Source organism: Lolium perenne, chromosome 3 (genome assembly GCF_019359855.2).
Source record: "Lolium perenne isolate Kyuss_39 chromosome 3, Kyuss_2.0, whole genome shotgun sequence".
In the NCBI taxonomy this organism is placed as follows: domain Eukaryota; kingdom Viridiplantae; phylum Streptophyta; class Magnoliopsida; order Poales; family Poaceae; genus Lolium; species Lolium perenne.
Window position 1 is genome coordinate 198,553,492 of NC_067246.2, and position 15,657 is coordinate 198,569,148.

General features: G+C 43.7%; 2 protein-coding genes across 3 annotated transcripts; one reads left to right on the forward strand and one right to left on the reverse strand.

Annotated features, from left to right (window-relative positions):
* Positions 1–1,605: 1,605 nt before the first annotated feature.
* Positions 1,606–6,582, forward strand: LOC127343040 (uncharacterized). 2 transcript variants are annotated; one of them, XM_051369113.2, is made up of 7 exons: positions 1,606–1,744; positions 2,577–2,793; positions 3,281–3,411; positions 3,966–4,068; positions 4,306–4,812; positions 5,575–5,912; positions 6,152–6,582. In XM_051369113.2, the coding sequence occupies exons 2-7, from the start codon at positions 2,655–2,657 to the stop codon at positions 6,317–6,319; spliced, it is 1,386 nt and encodes a 461-aa protein (XP_051225073.1). In that variant the 5' UTR covers positions 1,606–1,744; positions 2,577–2,654; the 3' UTR covers positions 6,320–6,582. The 2 variants fall into 2 exon arrangements, with proteins under 2 accessions (XP_051225073.1, XP_071684384.1); XM_071828283.1 differs by having other exon boundaries at positions 1,716–1,744; positions 2,677–2,793.
* A 1,929-nt stretch (positions 6,583–8,511) lies between these two features.
* Positions 8,512–14,564, reverse strand: LOC127343039 (mitogen-activated protein kinase 10). The gene is made up of 10 exons (XM_051369112.2): positions 14,153–14,564; positions 12,670–13,078; positions 12,024–12,151; positions 11,858–11,917; positions 11,062–11,211; positions 10,804–10,959; positions 10,475–10,686; positions 10,260–10,358; positions 9,460–9,626; positions 8,512–9,380 (listed from the first exon to the last, which is right to left on the reverse strand). The coding sequence occupies exons 1-10, from the start codon at positions 14,174–14,176 to the stop codon at positions 8,947–8,949; spliced, it is 1,839 nt and encodes a 612-aa protein (XP_051225072.1). The 5' UTR covers positions 14,177–14,564; the 3' UTR covers positions 8,512–8,946.
* Positions 14,565–15,657: the final 1,093 nt, after the last annotated feature.

Genomic DNA, 15,657 nt, shown 5'->3' on the forward strand with positions numbered 1-15,657 from the left:
CCTAATCGCTGCCGTGCATTTCTGGTACGAAGAGAGGCCTACCTTGCCAATTGCATCCACTTTCGCGCAGAAGTAGTCGTCGTAGAGCTTGACGCCATCCATTATCCGGCGGAACAACGGTCTGGACATCCGAAAACGACGATGAAACATGGCCGGCGTGAACAATGCCTTGGGTTGGAAGTAGTCGGCGAAGAGCTGGTCCAAGGCGGCCGCGCGCCCCGGCAAGGACCCCCGGTGCACGGGGATCTGCGAGATAATGTGCTCGTGGATGATCAGCGCAGCCTCCGTGAAAAATTCATCGTCGGAATCCTCGTCTGACGACGTGTCAATGAAGTTCTTGAAAAAGTAGTCGCCGCCGCTGTCCACCATGATCTACAGATGAAAAGGGACAAATTTTAGTATGCCCATTCCATCGAACACATCGCAGGCGGAGGCCATCCAATGCGTCCGGCGAACGGCGGGAGGTCTGGCGACGGTGAGAGGACAACAGTGACGGCGACAGCGTCCTCCGACTCTGCTACGACGCTGCGAAAGCAGCGCGGGGCCGCGACCTATGCTTCCGCCCCCGCTTGCCGGCGTCTCGACGACGGTGGTCGGCGTGAACGCCGCTCCCAAATCGCCGGTCCTTGGCTGGCGGCGGGAGATGTGTGCTAGGGATTTCTGTTTTGGGAGACAGACAAGCAGGTTAGGGGCGGACAAGGGGAGGACGCGAGCGACCAGCCTTCGACGTCCGCGGCCACGGAAACTCGTCCCAGATTTAGGCCGGGTTTGGGTCGTCTCGGACGCCGCGGCCATCCGTTTTAGGGATGGATCCGCGCGCTGAACCGCGTTTTTGTCCGATTCGACCCATGTAGACGCGGGATGAGTCGCCCCGTTGAAGATGCCCTCGCGCCCTCACATGCGGCGCTGGCATTCGTCCGCACAGACAACACGCGGGTCACAGGGTACAACGTTCTCCCGGGCCACGCGTCCGTCGAGCACCGGGCGCGGCCAGGAACACGGAGCAAAGGATCAACCGCCGTCCACGCGCAGCCCACCAACTCTGTGTAATCTCCAAAACCCACACACACTCGCTCACCCAACCGACCTCACTTCCCAACGGGCCCCACCGTTGCTCACCCTCTCTGTCAGTGACTGAAACAAACAGCGAGTACGGTACGCGGGGCCGGTTAGATAAAGCGAGACTAATCGCCATAAACAAAACGGGTGGACTCCGCTGGGCATGATGAGCTAGCGATCCCTGCCGTCCACGTGTACCTCCCTGGGGCCCACGAACCACGCACCCACCACCACTCCCTGCATGACACCTGGGCCCAACCGAACACCGGGCTCACCTGTCAGCGACTGCTCACGGATAGCGGTACGGTCGCGCGTACTAAACAGGGGAATGATCGTTGCGAGGAAGGGGGAGCCGCAACCCGCCCCGGAAATGCGACGCCGACCCAAAAACCAACCTCGCTGAGCCGCTGTCAGGTGGGTCCGGAGCGCCGTGTCCCACGTGTCAGCGGCAGAGTTGGGGGATACCGGCGGTTTGGCCTGCCGAACGCGGATCGGTCGTATAGAGTATGTGGTGCGGGATTAGCGAGCGATCGAGCTGTCCCCTACCTGTTGTGCTCTCTCTCCCTCCCTCCCTCTCCCCCTTGCGCGCCTGCTTGCTTCCATCCTCCTTGTGTGCGAGACCGACCTTGTGAGGACGACGAGGCTGTGCTGAAGAAGGCTACGGCGGCGACAGCTTCGATACTCGGTACGTCTCCTCTCCTGCTCTGCTTTGGTGGTGGGGGATTTCATAAGCTTAATTCATCCTTGGATTAGTATCCGCTGGTTTTCTCTTCTCTCGTTTGTGTGTGATTTATATGGGTCTTGTTTAATTCAGGGCGGATAAGTTTGCCTGCCGTAACTTAGTGCAACCTTTCTGTATTAGTTTGATTCAGCTCTTGCTCTTGCTGTTGGGTCAAACAGTCAAAGTATGCTGTGATTTGCGAATTCTAGTCCGGTGGTCCGTGAGCTGATTCTGTGAGTTTAAGCCAGTTTTGGGCCCAACAGAACTATCTGTGTCATCGGAATCATAGCTTGGTCGCTGGATTTCTGCTCTACTAATTAAGCTCGATTACTTAAGGGGGGGAACGGGCCAACCGAGCCTTTTTTTTCTCATGTGATGTGGGGAGTTCCTGTGAACCAAGATGGATCATGGAAGGAAGATTTGTACTACTGGGCAAAGTTTTAAACAGAACTATTTAGAAATGGAGAACTTTCGATGGTGTTTGCTTGATATGCGTTCTTAGATTTATGGACATACTATCAAATTATCAGAGCCTGTTTGGCTGGTCAATTCGCTTGCTGTATGCATGAGTTGCATCTTTTGTTGTATGGGACTCCATATACAAGTAGTATTTAGCTACAGTTTTGTTGATAAAAGATTTTCCTTTGTAAAAAAATAATGCTTGGCTGCTCTTAGTTTCTTAAGAACTACTACTACTCTACTAAAGCATGCTGTTTCCACTACACTAGACCCTAGATTTCTACTGGCTTCACTTTTCTCCACTAATATTATTCAGTGATATCAAATGTCTCAACAGTTGGCCTTTTCCTACCTACTGGATCTGCAGTACTTTCGGCATGCTTTTTGCATATGAACTGCATTAAGGATCAATAAAATGTTAAGCACCGACTGTTTAGGGGCGCAGGAGTTTCATGCATTCTACAGCACACCTGAAATTCTGGAAGACTCACAGTTTCGAGAGGCTGCATTCGAACAAGCGGCGGTGGGGTCAACGCTAACAGGCCAGCAAAATGGTAAAGTCTGCATACTTTCCATCCTGAGTTAATTAATTATACTCGTTTCATCTTTTCCCTCTCAGTGGATCCAGAATTTTCCGCTTAGAACACACCTGCACAGGGCCGATTATTTGAGCACATACACTTCCTCGGATACAGAGTTATCGGTTCCAGTACACCACACCTGTTAGTGTTATGTCAATGCATGTTAATCCTTCATATATGAATCAACGTATAAAGTTAACAAACGCCAAGATACTTTTTTCACAATAAAGTTAACAAACGTCTATGAAACAAACCTTCTATAGAAATGAAATACTGGGCGAGATATGTGCTGCGCACAAAGATGAAAGATTAGAATACTGGTATATATATGTGCGCCTCTCCCCAGCACCAAATTCTCCAATTACCTTCTGTTTTAGAACGCCCAGACATTTGCTTGTGTTATAACTCCACCGATTTATTGTTCATTTGCACTGCAATTTGATTAATTGTTCGTTTGCAGTCTGCTCTACTACTGAAGTATCAGGGGGAGACATTGCAATCGCTGAAGTCAGCTTGGTGCAGGGTGAATCCGACACAGCAGCCACCGATTTACTGCCACTGTCGTTCTTGTCATGCGGTTCGAGATCTATGGTGATTAGCCTTCTATTTTCGTTAATTGAAATTTGGTTCCTGATTTAAAAAATGCATAATTCTGCTTCTGGTCTCTGCATCTCATACCATAACTTCTCGGTGTTTGGTACTTTGGTTGATATTCTCTAGTTCTCACAAGCAAATGCCTTTGGTTCATATTTCACACTGTGATCTTCATGAAACCATGATTGCTAATGCTATGTGATTGGACTGGAAATAACAAATCTGTACTCCTTAACTATGATTGTTTCCTGCAACTTTAATTTTTCAGTAGTTCGTAGAATGACACTAATTCATGATACGCTTTAAATACATAAAGTAATGTTTGAGTGTCAACTCCCTGACTACTACCAGCTTTCTGCTCTCTAGTTCCGAGCACTCTGCTTAGATATAGCGCACTATCTCAACACAAGTTAACCCAGATAATGGTTTTCAACCACTTTTTGCAAATCTAAAAAGCATTATCCATTTCCTCTGCTTGGAAGAACTGCTATTTCTGTCAAGTTATGAATTCTGGAGTGTGGAATATTCAAACTACTATTTAATATCTGTAGGTTCCAATATCCATTCCGTCGTCATCTGGCCTTGAAACCATCCTATCAGCTAATCCAATCTACAGTGATATTCAGTTCAAAGATGTGAACTACAATGCTACAGGTAATATGGCTTTCAACTCTTCCAATCTTGTCAGTTGCTGAATTACTGCAGCATTTTGATTTTAGGTTTCATATATCCCTGCATTTCCAGCATTGTATAGTATTACTATATGTTGCTACAGCATATACATATTTTGCTGTTTGTCTTGATCATGCTATCCAGTTCTTATCTTTCTATGTAATACTATTTGGTAGATGAATGTGCTGATCCTTTTATTTTCTTGATCTATGGTTGCAGCAATGGATGAAAGCACTGAGTTCCTTCAGCTGATTCTTAGTGGCAATGATGAAGGCTACAGTAATACAACCGAACTGCAAGTTTGGGATGTTCTGGACTTCTATTTCTCAGAAAGCTTTTCTGATGTACAATTTGATAGCATCATGGGATTCACAAATGATGTCAGTACTTCCTCTCATGATTGTATGAACATTATTGACTTGGTAGAGCGGCCTGTGGCACTCCTATCTCTCAATGATACAGAGGAACCAAATAACACGACCAATAAGGCTCCAGCCGACGACATTACAATAGACCCTGATGACACATCCTTGTACCTTCAGATGAAACCATCGGATTCAGAAACCGAAAGTACTTCTGCCTCTCATGGTGTGATAGGAACTGAATATGTTGATGAAAAGCTACACTCTAGAGGTCTGCCTGATTTAATGGATGTTGACTCACCTTACCGTCTACGCAAATCACCAGTGAGAACAAAGCATGTCACTCTTGTGCTTGATCTGGATGGTAAGCAGGCAATTACTTGGCATCATTAAACTAAACTTCTGAATGTTTCTTTCTTATAGTAATTGTGACTTAAGTATATGCTGCCATCCTGTCTGCTTAGTGGTGTACAACTATGTTGCACGGATACTTCAGAAAACTCACGTATCCGTATCGGATACTGCCGGATACACGGATACGTATCGGATACCTACGGATACCTATCACGTACATAGCAGCTGATTTTCCAAAAAAAAATAGAAGAAACTACACCGTTACTTCAGAGCTAGGTGGAGAAGCGAGTAAGAGAGCGCTGGAGTTGTGAAGCTTTTATGCAAACAACCTACATGTACTCCTATTTGGTAGTTTTTCTGGTAAAAAAATCAGTAATTTGTATATATGTTATTAATAATTATATGTATACAAACGTATCCCCGTATCCGTGTTTTTGGAGAATCGACGTATCGGCGTATCGTGGTATCCGTATCCGTATCGTCGTATCCAGGCAACCTAGGTGTACAAGGCAGAGAATTTTTTTATATATATTTTGGAAAACAAAGTTTATAGATCTTCAGATTACGTCGGCTGGAAACGGCAAGAAAGTTTATGATAAACTGTTATATAACACCTTGAAGCAAAGGAAAATTTTCATGAATTAGGAAGCATTATCTTCAGGATTATAAAATTCAGCTTTCTGAACGAAAAGTAAAATTCAGTTATGATATAAACATTCTTACCATGATTGATATCTTTATCTAAGATGGTCTAACCATTTTTCTTATGCAGAGACTCTTGTCCATTCAACATTAGATCACTGTGATATAGCTGATTTCAGCATTCAAGTTTTCTTCAATATGAAAGACCATACAGTCTATGTAAGGCAAAGGCCCCACCTGAAGATGTTCCTTGAGAAGGTAGCTCAGATGTTTGAGCTTGTCATTTTCACAGCTAGTCAGAAAATCTATGCCGAGCAGATAATAGATAGACTGGACCCTGAAGGAAAATTGATCTCACAACGACTTTATCGTGAGTCATGTATATTCTCTGATGGTAGCTATACAAAAGACCTGACAATTCTTGGAGTCCACTTGGCGAAAGTTGCAATTATCGACAATACGCCTCAGGTAACATTCCTTCCAAAATATTAGGTTTATGCTTTTAATCTCCACAGGCAGAAAAGTTTCTGCTCGTAGTTTTTAGCTTTCCATCTAGTAGTTTGAATATGTAGGTCTATGATCTGTGATTTGCAAGCTTGTAGTTGTTTCCTTTTGAATCAAAACTGTTGTGTTGACCCTTCAATAGAGCTTTACAATTCTTGAATACTCTTATAGATCTATTGTAACTAAAGCCTCCCTTCTTTCAGGTTTTCCAGTTACAAGTGGATAATGGTATACCTATAAAGAGCTGGTTTGATGACCCCTGTGACCAGGAATTAGTTGAGTTACTCCCGTTCCTCGAGACCCTTGTAGATGCAGAGGATGTAAGGCCACTAATCTCAAAAACTTTTCACAGCATCCAACAGCAGGATTAGATTTAGATGCATGATTATCATGTAGCACTGATCCTGCCAGTGAACTTCCACCGAGTATATGGTGCGCGCCATTCTTGGAAAATTAGGTATAGGACCCACATTCACCATTTATGTTATGTTGGCTGTTACAAATAGCAAGCATAAACTACAGTCGTACGTCACCGTGGTTTGTATATGTATTTTTTTCGGCTTTGTGTGTCCGCAGATCCTTGTACATAAACTATAGTAATGAATAAAGTGATCTGAATCCAATTTTGCTCAAAGGGACCACTGATGCAGCACCGACCAGCTAACTATACATGAAGCTTTCACCGATGAGAATTTTTTGTGGTGCTGCCATCCCGATCCCTATCTACATGTACATCATAGTTGCAAAATTCGGTATGGTGATGATAATGATCCATTCACGCTCAAGAATCATGCTGGTAGATTGCATAATATTTAGCATTTCATTGAGTACTGAACATTTATATTAGCAAATATTACCATTGCATTGCATACAGTAGTCACAGCATACTAATTAGTCACAGAACCAGGCCTAAATTGCCCCTAAACATAGCACCAGTACCACCTGCATTACAACCAGAAACTCCTGCACTTGAGATAAAAAAAAAAACTCCTGCATTTCAAGCCAACGACAGCGAACTACTTAGCTAGCACAGCTAGCATCAACTGTCAAAAGAGAAGGGCACAGCTAGCATCACAGACACAACAAGAAGAGCTATCACTCCCAGCAGCATGGCCTTGTAATTGGACATCTTGGCCATCTTTCTATTCACCTCCATTATCTCCAGCATCAGGCCAACAGTTCTCTCTAAGATGATGTGTTCCACCCTGCTTCTCATCCCTGTGTTATCAACCCTGTTCCTCATACAGGTGTTATATTTTTTTAAAAAAAATACAGAGCAAAAAGTTTTGCCTCATTTCATTAACTACGGAGGTTCAAAATGTACATTAGTTGTACGAAGGAAAGGGAAACAAGCAAAGACTAAACTCCCGTGACATGATTGAACTCAATGTTTTGCCCAAGAGATACCCCATCCCATAGCTTCATGCTTAATCTTGCAACTATGGTTGAGGGCAAGGATAAATTATTACCAAAGAATCTCTCGTTTCTTTAATTCCACATTTCCCAAGATATTAACATGACCAACAATGTCATGACCTTTCTTCAAGCACCATAAAGATGAATAATGAAGGACCGCCATTCCTTGACCGAGTTGAATTTGGCCCAAGAGTTGATGTTCATGTTCACAAGACCGAGATAAGCACGAATCATACCCCGTATGTGGAGCGATATACAACATCCAAAGAGGAGGTGAGCAGGTGTTTCCTGGCTCTACTACATAGCTGGCAAAAGCCACCCATGTTGCTCAGCAGCCCATACTTTATCTTGAAAAATGATTAGCACATAAAATTTGCATTTAGGGACGCCCAATTGCTCCAAATGACTGGTCTCATCGTCATTGTAATGACGTCCTCGAACTAGGCATAATAGGACCAAACAGCAGAGTATGACCTAAAAGCAGCGAGTTTCCAAGTGATGGTGTTTGTTGTTGCGTCGTTGAGATGCACCTTGGGCAACATCATCCTTGGGGGAAAAAACTTCATGAGTTTTTGTATGTTGATTCCCGCCAATGTAGAGAACAGAGCGCCGCTCTGTTGGTTAGTCGTGCGGGAGTGCAAGCCAACCACCCGGGTTCGAGTCTTGAGAGCAACCCGGGGCTCACGGAGTTTTCTTCTATAAAGAAAACCCAACGGGTGCTAGTGCCTGGGTTGGTCTCGTTTTTTGATTCCCGCCAATGTATTTATGTTGAAACATTGTCCAAGAGGGCCCCTTTTCACATTTACATTGGTTGTCTTCGTAATTGGGAAGATAGTTAGGGCAACATCTTTTGGCTTTAGGGTTTAGCCAAGGAGTGGCCACAAGTTAAACCGTGGTCAAGCCAGTCCAACATATGCACTAATTGCAATTTAAACCCCCTGGATGACCATGTTCCTATGTATTGAAGTCCAACGGCCAAATATGCACCTCAAATTTAGTTACCTGAGTTTGGAAAGTTACCACTGATTTGACCAGTTACTGTACGTTATTATTATTTATCAATTCTAATCCAGTTTTATCACTTCATTTTCAGACCCACATGACAGGTAAATATTCCACCCAAAACAAACACCGGAAGCCAAGCAACTGTGTGTTCTGTAAGTTTATATCTTTCTGAAGTTGCACATTGATGACAAACATCTCTATCCAACCGCAAACGGGTTAGTATTCCTTCCTTTCCCTTCTGTCTCCTCACTCTAGAAAAATATTTGGCGCCTAAATTGCTCAGATTACAGGCCACTGGACTACCCCCTTCCATTGTGGCGAAAGGGCACACAGGCAGATACAAGCTGATGGCCCAAACAGGGCGAAGAAGTTGAACACGGTTGGATGTGCATCCTTATCAGACAGGGAATACAAGAAGCAGGGCAACACTGCAAATATCATGAACCCTGGGCTGCCCTGCACTGTGAACTTCGCCGCATCCACCCTAGCTTGATACGTTGTTTGTTTCTCACTGTTTCGCCACTGGCCAGCAGCATAGCTCCAGAAAGGCATGTCAGATGTATCATGATTTTGACCACTAATACATCTGCGACATGCCATAGGGAACAACGCTGACCTTTCTGTGAGCACTTGCCGCCACTCCTGATGTAGTTGCAGCAATGCCGTTAAGGGATCTCGTGTATAGATTTGTCTCTGCTGACAACCGATCGGAAGAACCCCTTTTCGGCCCTGATGATTGATGGAAAGGGGGTGCTCTCATATCTAGAGCAACATCGGGCACAGTTGAACTGTTTGCACAAGCATAGGCCTGCTGGTGCAGCGTATACCTTTCAGCCTGCAACGGCTCAGAGCAAGCTGACTTTGCTGGCGTCTGATAATAACCGTATGTTTGTGGGATTTGTTGCTGGGGAGGATAGCCTGAGTTCATTACCACTCTTCGTGGGTCATATGGATCATTGATGCCACCATTTTCATAAGGCTGAACTGGACCAACAACTCTTCCAGGTCTTGCTGCAAAATTAAGAGGCATTACATGGTTAGATTAAGCTAGTATCATCCAAGCATGCATGTTAAGCATAACTAAAAGCACCTGTTGGCACTCTTTGTGGAGCCTGTGAGGTCCTCTGGAGATTGGCAGAATATATTTCTGAATCTCGAGAATTTCTATAAGACTCCTCAGACAAAGGTTTATCCCGTGATGGGCCAATACGGGGTTGTTCCTTGCCATGAATTGGAGCTGAGTGAACTATAGTAGACCTGCAAAACGTTGGCAAATGATTCACGATTCCATTCACAAGATCTAGATGTCCAGCCAGGAGACTGCAAAGAGAATTTGATACTATTATCCTGCATGAATGCGCAGAAATCAACTAAAAGGATGTGAGCATCTGAGTTATTTGTACCCCTTAGTTTTGCCATATTTTTATGTTTTTTTACAAATATGAGTTTAAAGATGGTATTTGGTTAGGAACTAGGACAATGTTTCTAAAATAATCATTGAGTTATTTCTGTTTATTTTTTTCCCTTTGGGCATTGTCAAAAACAGTTGGGGGTGGCTTACACATAATTTCAGCTCTAGGAAAAAATGATTTGTGTTGTCCTGTTTCTATCTAGAAAAATTCACCAAACAAGTTTCATGTCGCTAAGCTCTCAAGTCCTGCAAGAGCACGGCAATAGGCACATTCAATTTGACATCTTAGCTACAGACACTGAAGTCCAAAATGTTTTCCTTGTGTCACGTCAGCATAGGCCCATTTCAACATTGTCATTGGATGAATTGAATTGCGGCAAAGTTCCAAACTGTGACCTGGACCAAGCTGTTTTGAACTCCTGCTGCTAGTATAACAAAAGATAGAGAAATGTAAACATCATGGAGCGTTTAAAAGTTACCTAGGAAGAGAGGTGTGCTTTCTATCCATGGGAACTACAGGGCCATTTTCAGTATTTTCTTCGAGATGAGCAAATTGCTTCCTGAATTGATCAACGGCACTGTATAAACACGGGTAAAGAAGTGTCGCTGTCAGTAGACAGCAAAGATACAATGAAAACAAAGGGAAAACATGTGCAAAAGCACCATATATTTCCAAGAGTATTGTTGCTGAAACCTTGGGTATAGAAAGGTTGTCCTCTCAGTGCCATTGGTGTAGTCTTTGAGCAATTGTGGATGGTATTCCAGTATCTCACGAAAGATAAGCTCCCTTATATCATCTTTTGTTACTCTTCTACGCTCAAACTCGAACTCCATTTTTGTGATTGGTTGGCAGGATGGTTCTCTCTCAATCTTGGCAAGCCCTTTGAAGTAGGGATGAGACAGTGACTGAAAAAAGCAACGAGTATCCAAATAAATGTCACTTTATGAACCTCAATTAACTCAAAAATAGAGAACACTGCTTTTGAGATAAATAAGACTGTAGAACACTAACAATGCAGTTACCTCTTCAGCGGTTGGACGGTCCTTCGGATCGAATGCTAAAAGCCTTTGCAAAAGGTCTAAGGCCAAAGGATCTGCATTAGGGAACTTATGCGAAAATGGAATTGGCTCTTTCTTTCTCATGCTGCTCAGATACCTCCTTGCTTTCTCGTTCCGGACCTGAAAAGGAAGAAATTATCAGTTTCAACCTTCAGTGACATGGATAACACCTACCAAATAAATAGACTACAAAAGGCTTCCCAAATAAAACCAGTATCATACCCGAGAAATTGTATACATGGATGGTGTGCCCAGAAGATCTGTCATCAAATCTAACTGATGCACAACATTTTTACCAGGAAACAAAGGTTTCCCTGTCAAAACCTCAGCAAAGATGCATCCGATGCTCCAGACATCAATAGCTGGTGTATACTGCAATTTTTTTGGGGAATAACAGAGCATTTGCGTTAATAAAAAACCGAGACAACATTTAAAACATGCATGAGTAACAAAGTCATTTACTAGTGTTATTAGTACAAGCATCATGATAATGTCCCTTAAGAATAATCAATATAACGATGCCTGACATTTTTTAGCAAATCTTCAAATCATATTATTTTTAACAGCTCACCGAAGAACAATAAGTCAGAATTCACTGGAGCGTAGATCAACAGGAAAACAGATCAACTTTATGTTTATGCACTGAACGCATGATCAACTATGTGAAAAGGACACGAGTAAACAAAATTGAACGCAATAGTTTACAGCTTAAATTAGCTTTCCACAGGGAAATATTAAAACATCTGCTCCAAGAGGTTGATTTAACAGAAGGTAATCATACTAAAAAAATTGTAGGAGGAATGAGGTATTATGCCACAGCTTAAACAAGATTTGAAAAGGCTAATGGACCAGTCATCGAAGAAGAATGAGTCGATTTATAGTTCGATTGATGGTAAGCAAAGATGCATGATATAGAAGTGTAGCACAATCGGTCTTCTGTTGTGCCAGGCTGCCCGCTCAGTGTTTGAGCAAAAAAAAAAAATCAACCAAGAGACTGCTACAATGGAGGGAAGCTTACCTTTGAAAAGAAAGAACCGCAGAGCTCTGGAGCTCTATACCATCTTGTTGCAACATAGTCCTGGGGTGCAATGGAACAAAGAGACGTCATCATGATCAGCTCACATGCAACAAGTCAGAAATGTAAAGGGCGATAGAAAATTAATAAGTTGAATATTTGAACATACCGTCCAAAAGATTGTTGTCGGGGTATCGTTGAATGCAACTCGTGCCAATCCAAAATCACAAATTTTCAGTTTGCAGTTGGAATTTGCCAATATATTCTTTGGCTTTAGGTCCCGGTGGTAAACGTTAGCTGCAGTTACATATGGTCATAGTATCAGCAAAGAGTACAGGCAGAAAAAGGAGCATGTCTGCACATGATGTTTATCCAAATTTTGTTGATAGTCCTTGATAGTTAGTTGTTAAGAAGACTACCATCACACAGGAGTATCATTTCCAGCAAATATGAGAAAATGCGAGCAAAATATTTAATCTAAAAACTCTATAAGTGATGAGAAAACAAGAACAATGCACTCTATATGTAAGCAAACCTGATCTGATGTGCATTCCCTAATGCATACCTACAAAGAAACTATTTCAGTGCGCATTTGGGATTCAAGCTGAGGGCATATATTTATAACCTCTTTCCCCCTAGCCAACCAGTATGACAGTAGTTGGTTCAAGTTTACGGCTACAAATTTAGGAACTTCAGCTAATCTAATATTGGTATATGGAAAATGATATGCTAGAAATACTTTACATACTGCAACCATAAACAGAGGGCTAGATAGCTAGTAAATCTAACTGGACAATTATAGCGATGTTACCTACCAGTGTGAATGTACTTGAGAGCCCGGAGTAACTGGTAAAGAAAGAACTGGTAATGCTCCTTGGTCAAGTCATCGTTGGCCTTTATAACTTGGTGGAGATCAGACTCCATGAGCTCGAAAACAACATATATATCTTTGAAGTCTCTTCTCGATGGCGGTAGCATGATATGCTTTATCTCAACAATGTCAGGATGTCTTAGGAGCCTCAGAAGCTTGATCTCACGGAGAATCCGCGCAGCATCAGAGATGTGCTCAAAGATATCATGTATCTTCTTTATCGCCACTTTCTCTCCGGTGTGGACATCTATTGCAGAGCACACGACACCGTAGCTGCCCTTGCCAACGATTTCCTGGATCTTGTATCGACTTGCGTCGCCATACTCCGTGAAAAACTCGGCCTCTGCGGAACTCTGGAATAATTGCAGACATTGTGTTAGGTAACTTTCGCAATCTGTAAATGGAAGCTCGTTAGAAGCTCACAAGTGGCATACAGGAATGATCATTGGACCATCAGTTCACCCAATCATCATATACAAACAATTAATGCCACGCTGTCGATGGAGCAAACCAGAGATGGCAGGCTAGGTGGTGGGTCGCGGAAATGATGGCAGATCTCCCGATACTTTTTAATGGAAGACACTTGATCGTTGAAAAACTACAGCAAGCAGTATAGGTGCAAAATTCAACTGTTTTGTCGGCAGAATGATAAGAAGAAGAAAAAAAGCTTTGGAAGCAAGGTCTGGAAGCAATCTCTGGCGAAATGGAATCCTCGCACGCAAGAATTGTGAAGTCGAGTGGTCGTGCACAGATCGGGAGAGAGCCCCACAAGGAAAGGCAACAGCGTTGCCCACCGACAGGGAAAAGCAACGGCCGCTGCGTCTTTGCGCGGGCGGGCGGCCTCTGGAGGTGACGGAACGCGGTCAACTTTTTTGCATGTGAGTTGCCCGAAATTCACCCTGTTATAGCAAGGAGCACCAAATTTGACCTTTTTTCCCAAATATGGAAGGAAGACTGCGGGATGTGATGGGATTGCATAAAACGCATGGAACATGTAGAAGAATATACTGCAGGGTGCAGGCGGAGATCATGAAGGCGGGAACGCAATGACATGGTCATACCAGATTGGAGAGGGAGAAGATCGGGGAAACGGCTCAGCAGAGAGCGGAATTAGGCCGAAAATACTGGCCTTTTCTGGGAATAAAAACAGAAAATTCAAACTTGCGAATTGACACGCCACTAAAATAACAGGAATAAGAATGACAGCACGGCGGAACGCCAGAACTACAGGAGCGATACGTGTCCTTTCAGAAGAAACAAGAAATCGTGCCGAGCAGAATAGGAAGACAAGAGCTTTTGGACGGGCAGAGGGGGCAAATCAAAGCAAATTAAGCATTCTCCATAGAAAAAGAATCGCCGCGGCGGCAGAGCTCAGGTACGGAGGAATGGATGCACACAGAAAATGTTCGAAATAAGCAGGAGCCCACCTTCTTGCGCTGATCCTGCTGCATCTTCGCCGGATCTCGGGCGGAATTTCTTCAAACAAGGCCGCGCCTGTCGGCCACTCCCCTCCGCAGGAGGCGAAAACAACAGCACCTTCCAAATCAACGGTCAGACAGACGGCATTTGCTCGCGCCGCGCCGACGAGGCCGAAAGCGCGCACACGCCGCAGGGCGCCGGATCGCGTGAGGCGACGACGAAGGGAGGGCGGAAGACTGTGTGGGGGTGGGGCGGGGAGACCCTAACCCTAGCGACGACGGGCAGGGCTAGGGCTCCCGCTCTCTCCCTCTCTCTCTCTCTCCTCCTCCTCTCGGGGTCCGAGCTCGCGGTCCGGGAGGGGAATGGAGGGAGAGAGAGAGAAAGGAAGAGGACGACGGGTGGAGGTGGTGTGCTTCCTTGTTTTTGTTGTTTGCCATGACCATGAATGAATATGAATCCAGCGGGCGGAAATGGGTGCTTTGATTTCCGTGCTTGGACGAGATTGCCCCTCGCTTGCTGCCTGGTTGGCCGCCTGTCGTGAGTCGCGTGTGGAGTGGGTTGGGCGCCGTCCGATCCGCATCTTTTCTGACTCCATTCAATGCTGATGCACCATGTACGGTGGGCGGCCACTGCCAGTGATGACGGGCGAAATTTTCTGTGGTTTTTATTCAGGTCAATCTCTCTTTTGGTGTCTCTTCATAAGTGGCAAATTATGCCCGATTCCCTTGTGTACCGCCATGTATCTTGGCGATTGGTTATGGTTCTGGTTCTATTTTTAGACTAGTTTCCATGCTCGCTCTTGTTAGGGTTTGTATTTTAGGATTTGGTATCATGGCATTTATTGCTTACCATATGTACTAGTATACTGCACATTGATATTTAAAAGTAATAATTTTGGTTCTAATCTTTTTTGCAAAGATTTTTTCTACTGATATGTTCTACTTGCCTAGTTAAGATTAACAAGGTTCAAGTGTTACATGCGCGATTTACTTGTACTTGATTTTTTCTATGCCGGAAGTATAGTGCGATCTCCTTAAAAAAAAAATGTATAGCACCATCTAACACAATATAAGTCATACATGATGGACGTAAATTATTTGATTTTCATTCAGGGCAATCATCTTTTGTTGTCTAGGCATAAATGGCTATGCTCGATACATTTCACCACATAAACATATTGGATGCATGTTGTCCATTGGTTATGGTCATATCTCTACTTTTCGGTTAGTTTCTATGCTCGCAGTCATGTTCAGTATCGTTATTTGTCTCTTAAGTCACTTTAGGATTTGATATCATGGCATTCATTGATTATCATATAAATACACATGGATATTGTAAATTAATAGACGTGGTTCATTCTCTCTCTTTCTGCAGGGAATATTTGATTGTAGTCTACAAAAAAGACTGAAATACAAAGCTAGAAAGTGTTTTTACATTTTGATTAGAAACTATTGAAAAAAGGCTTTGAAATGAAAACATATTTGTATTTCCTAGCTTAAAACGTTAAAGTATG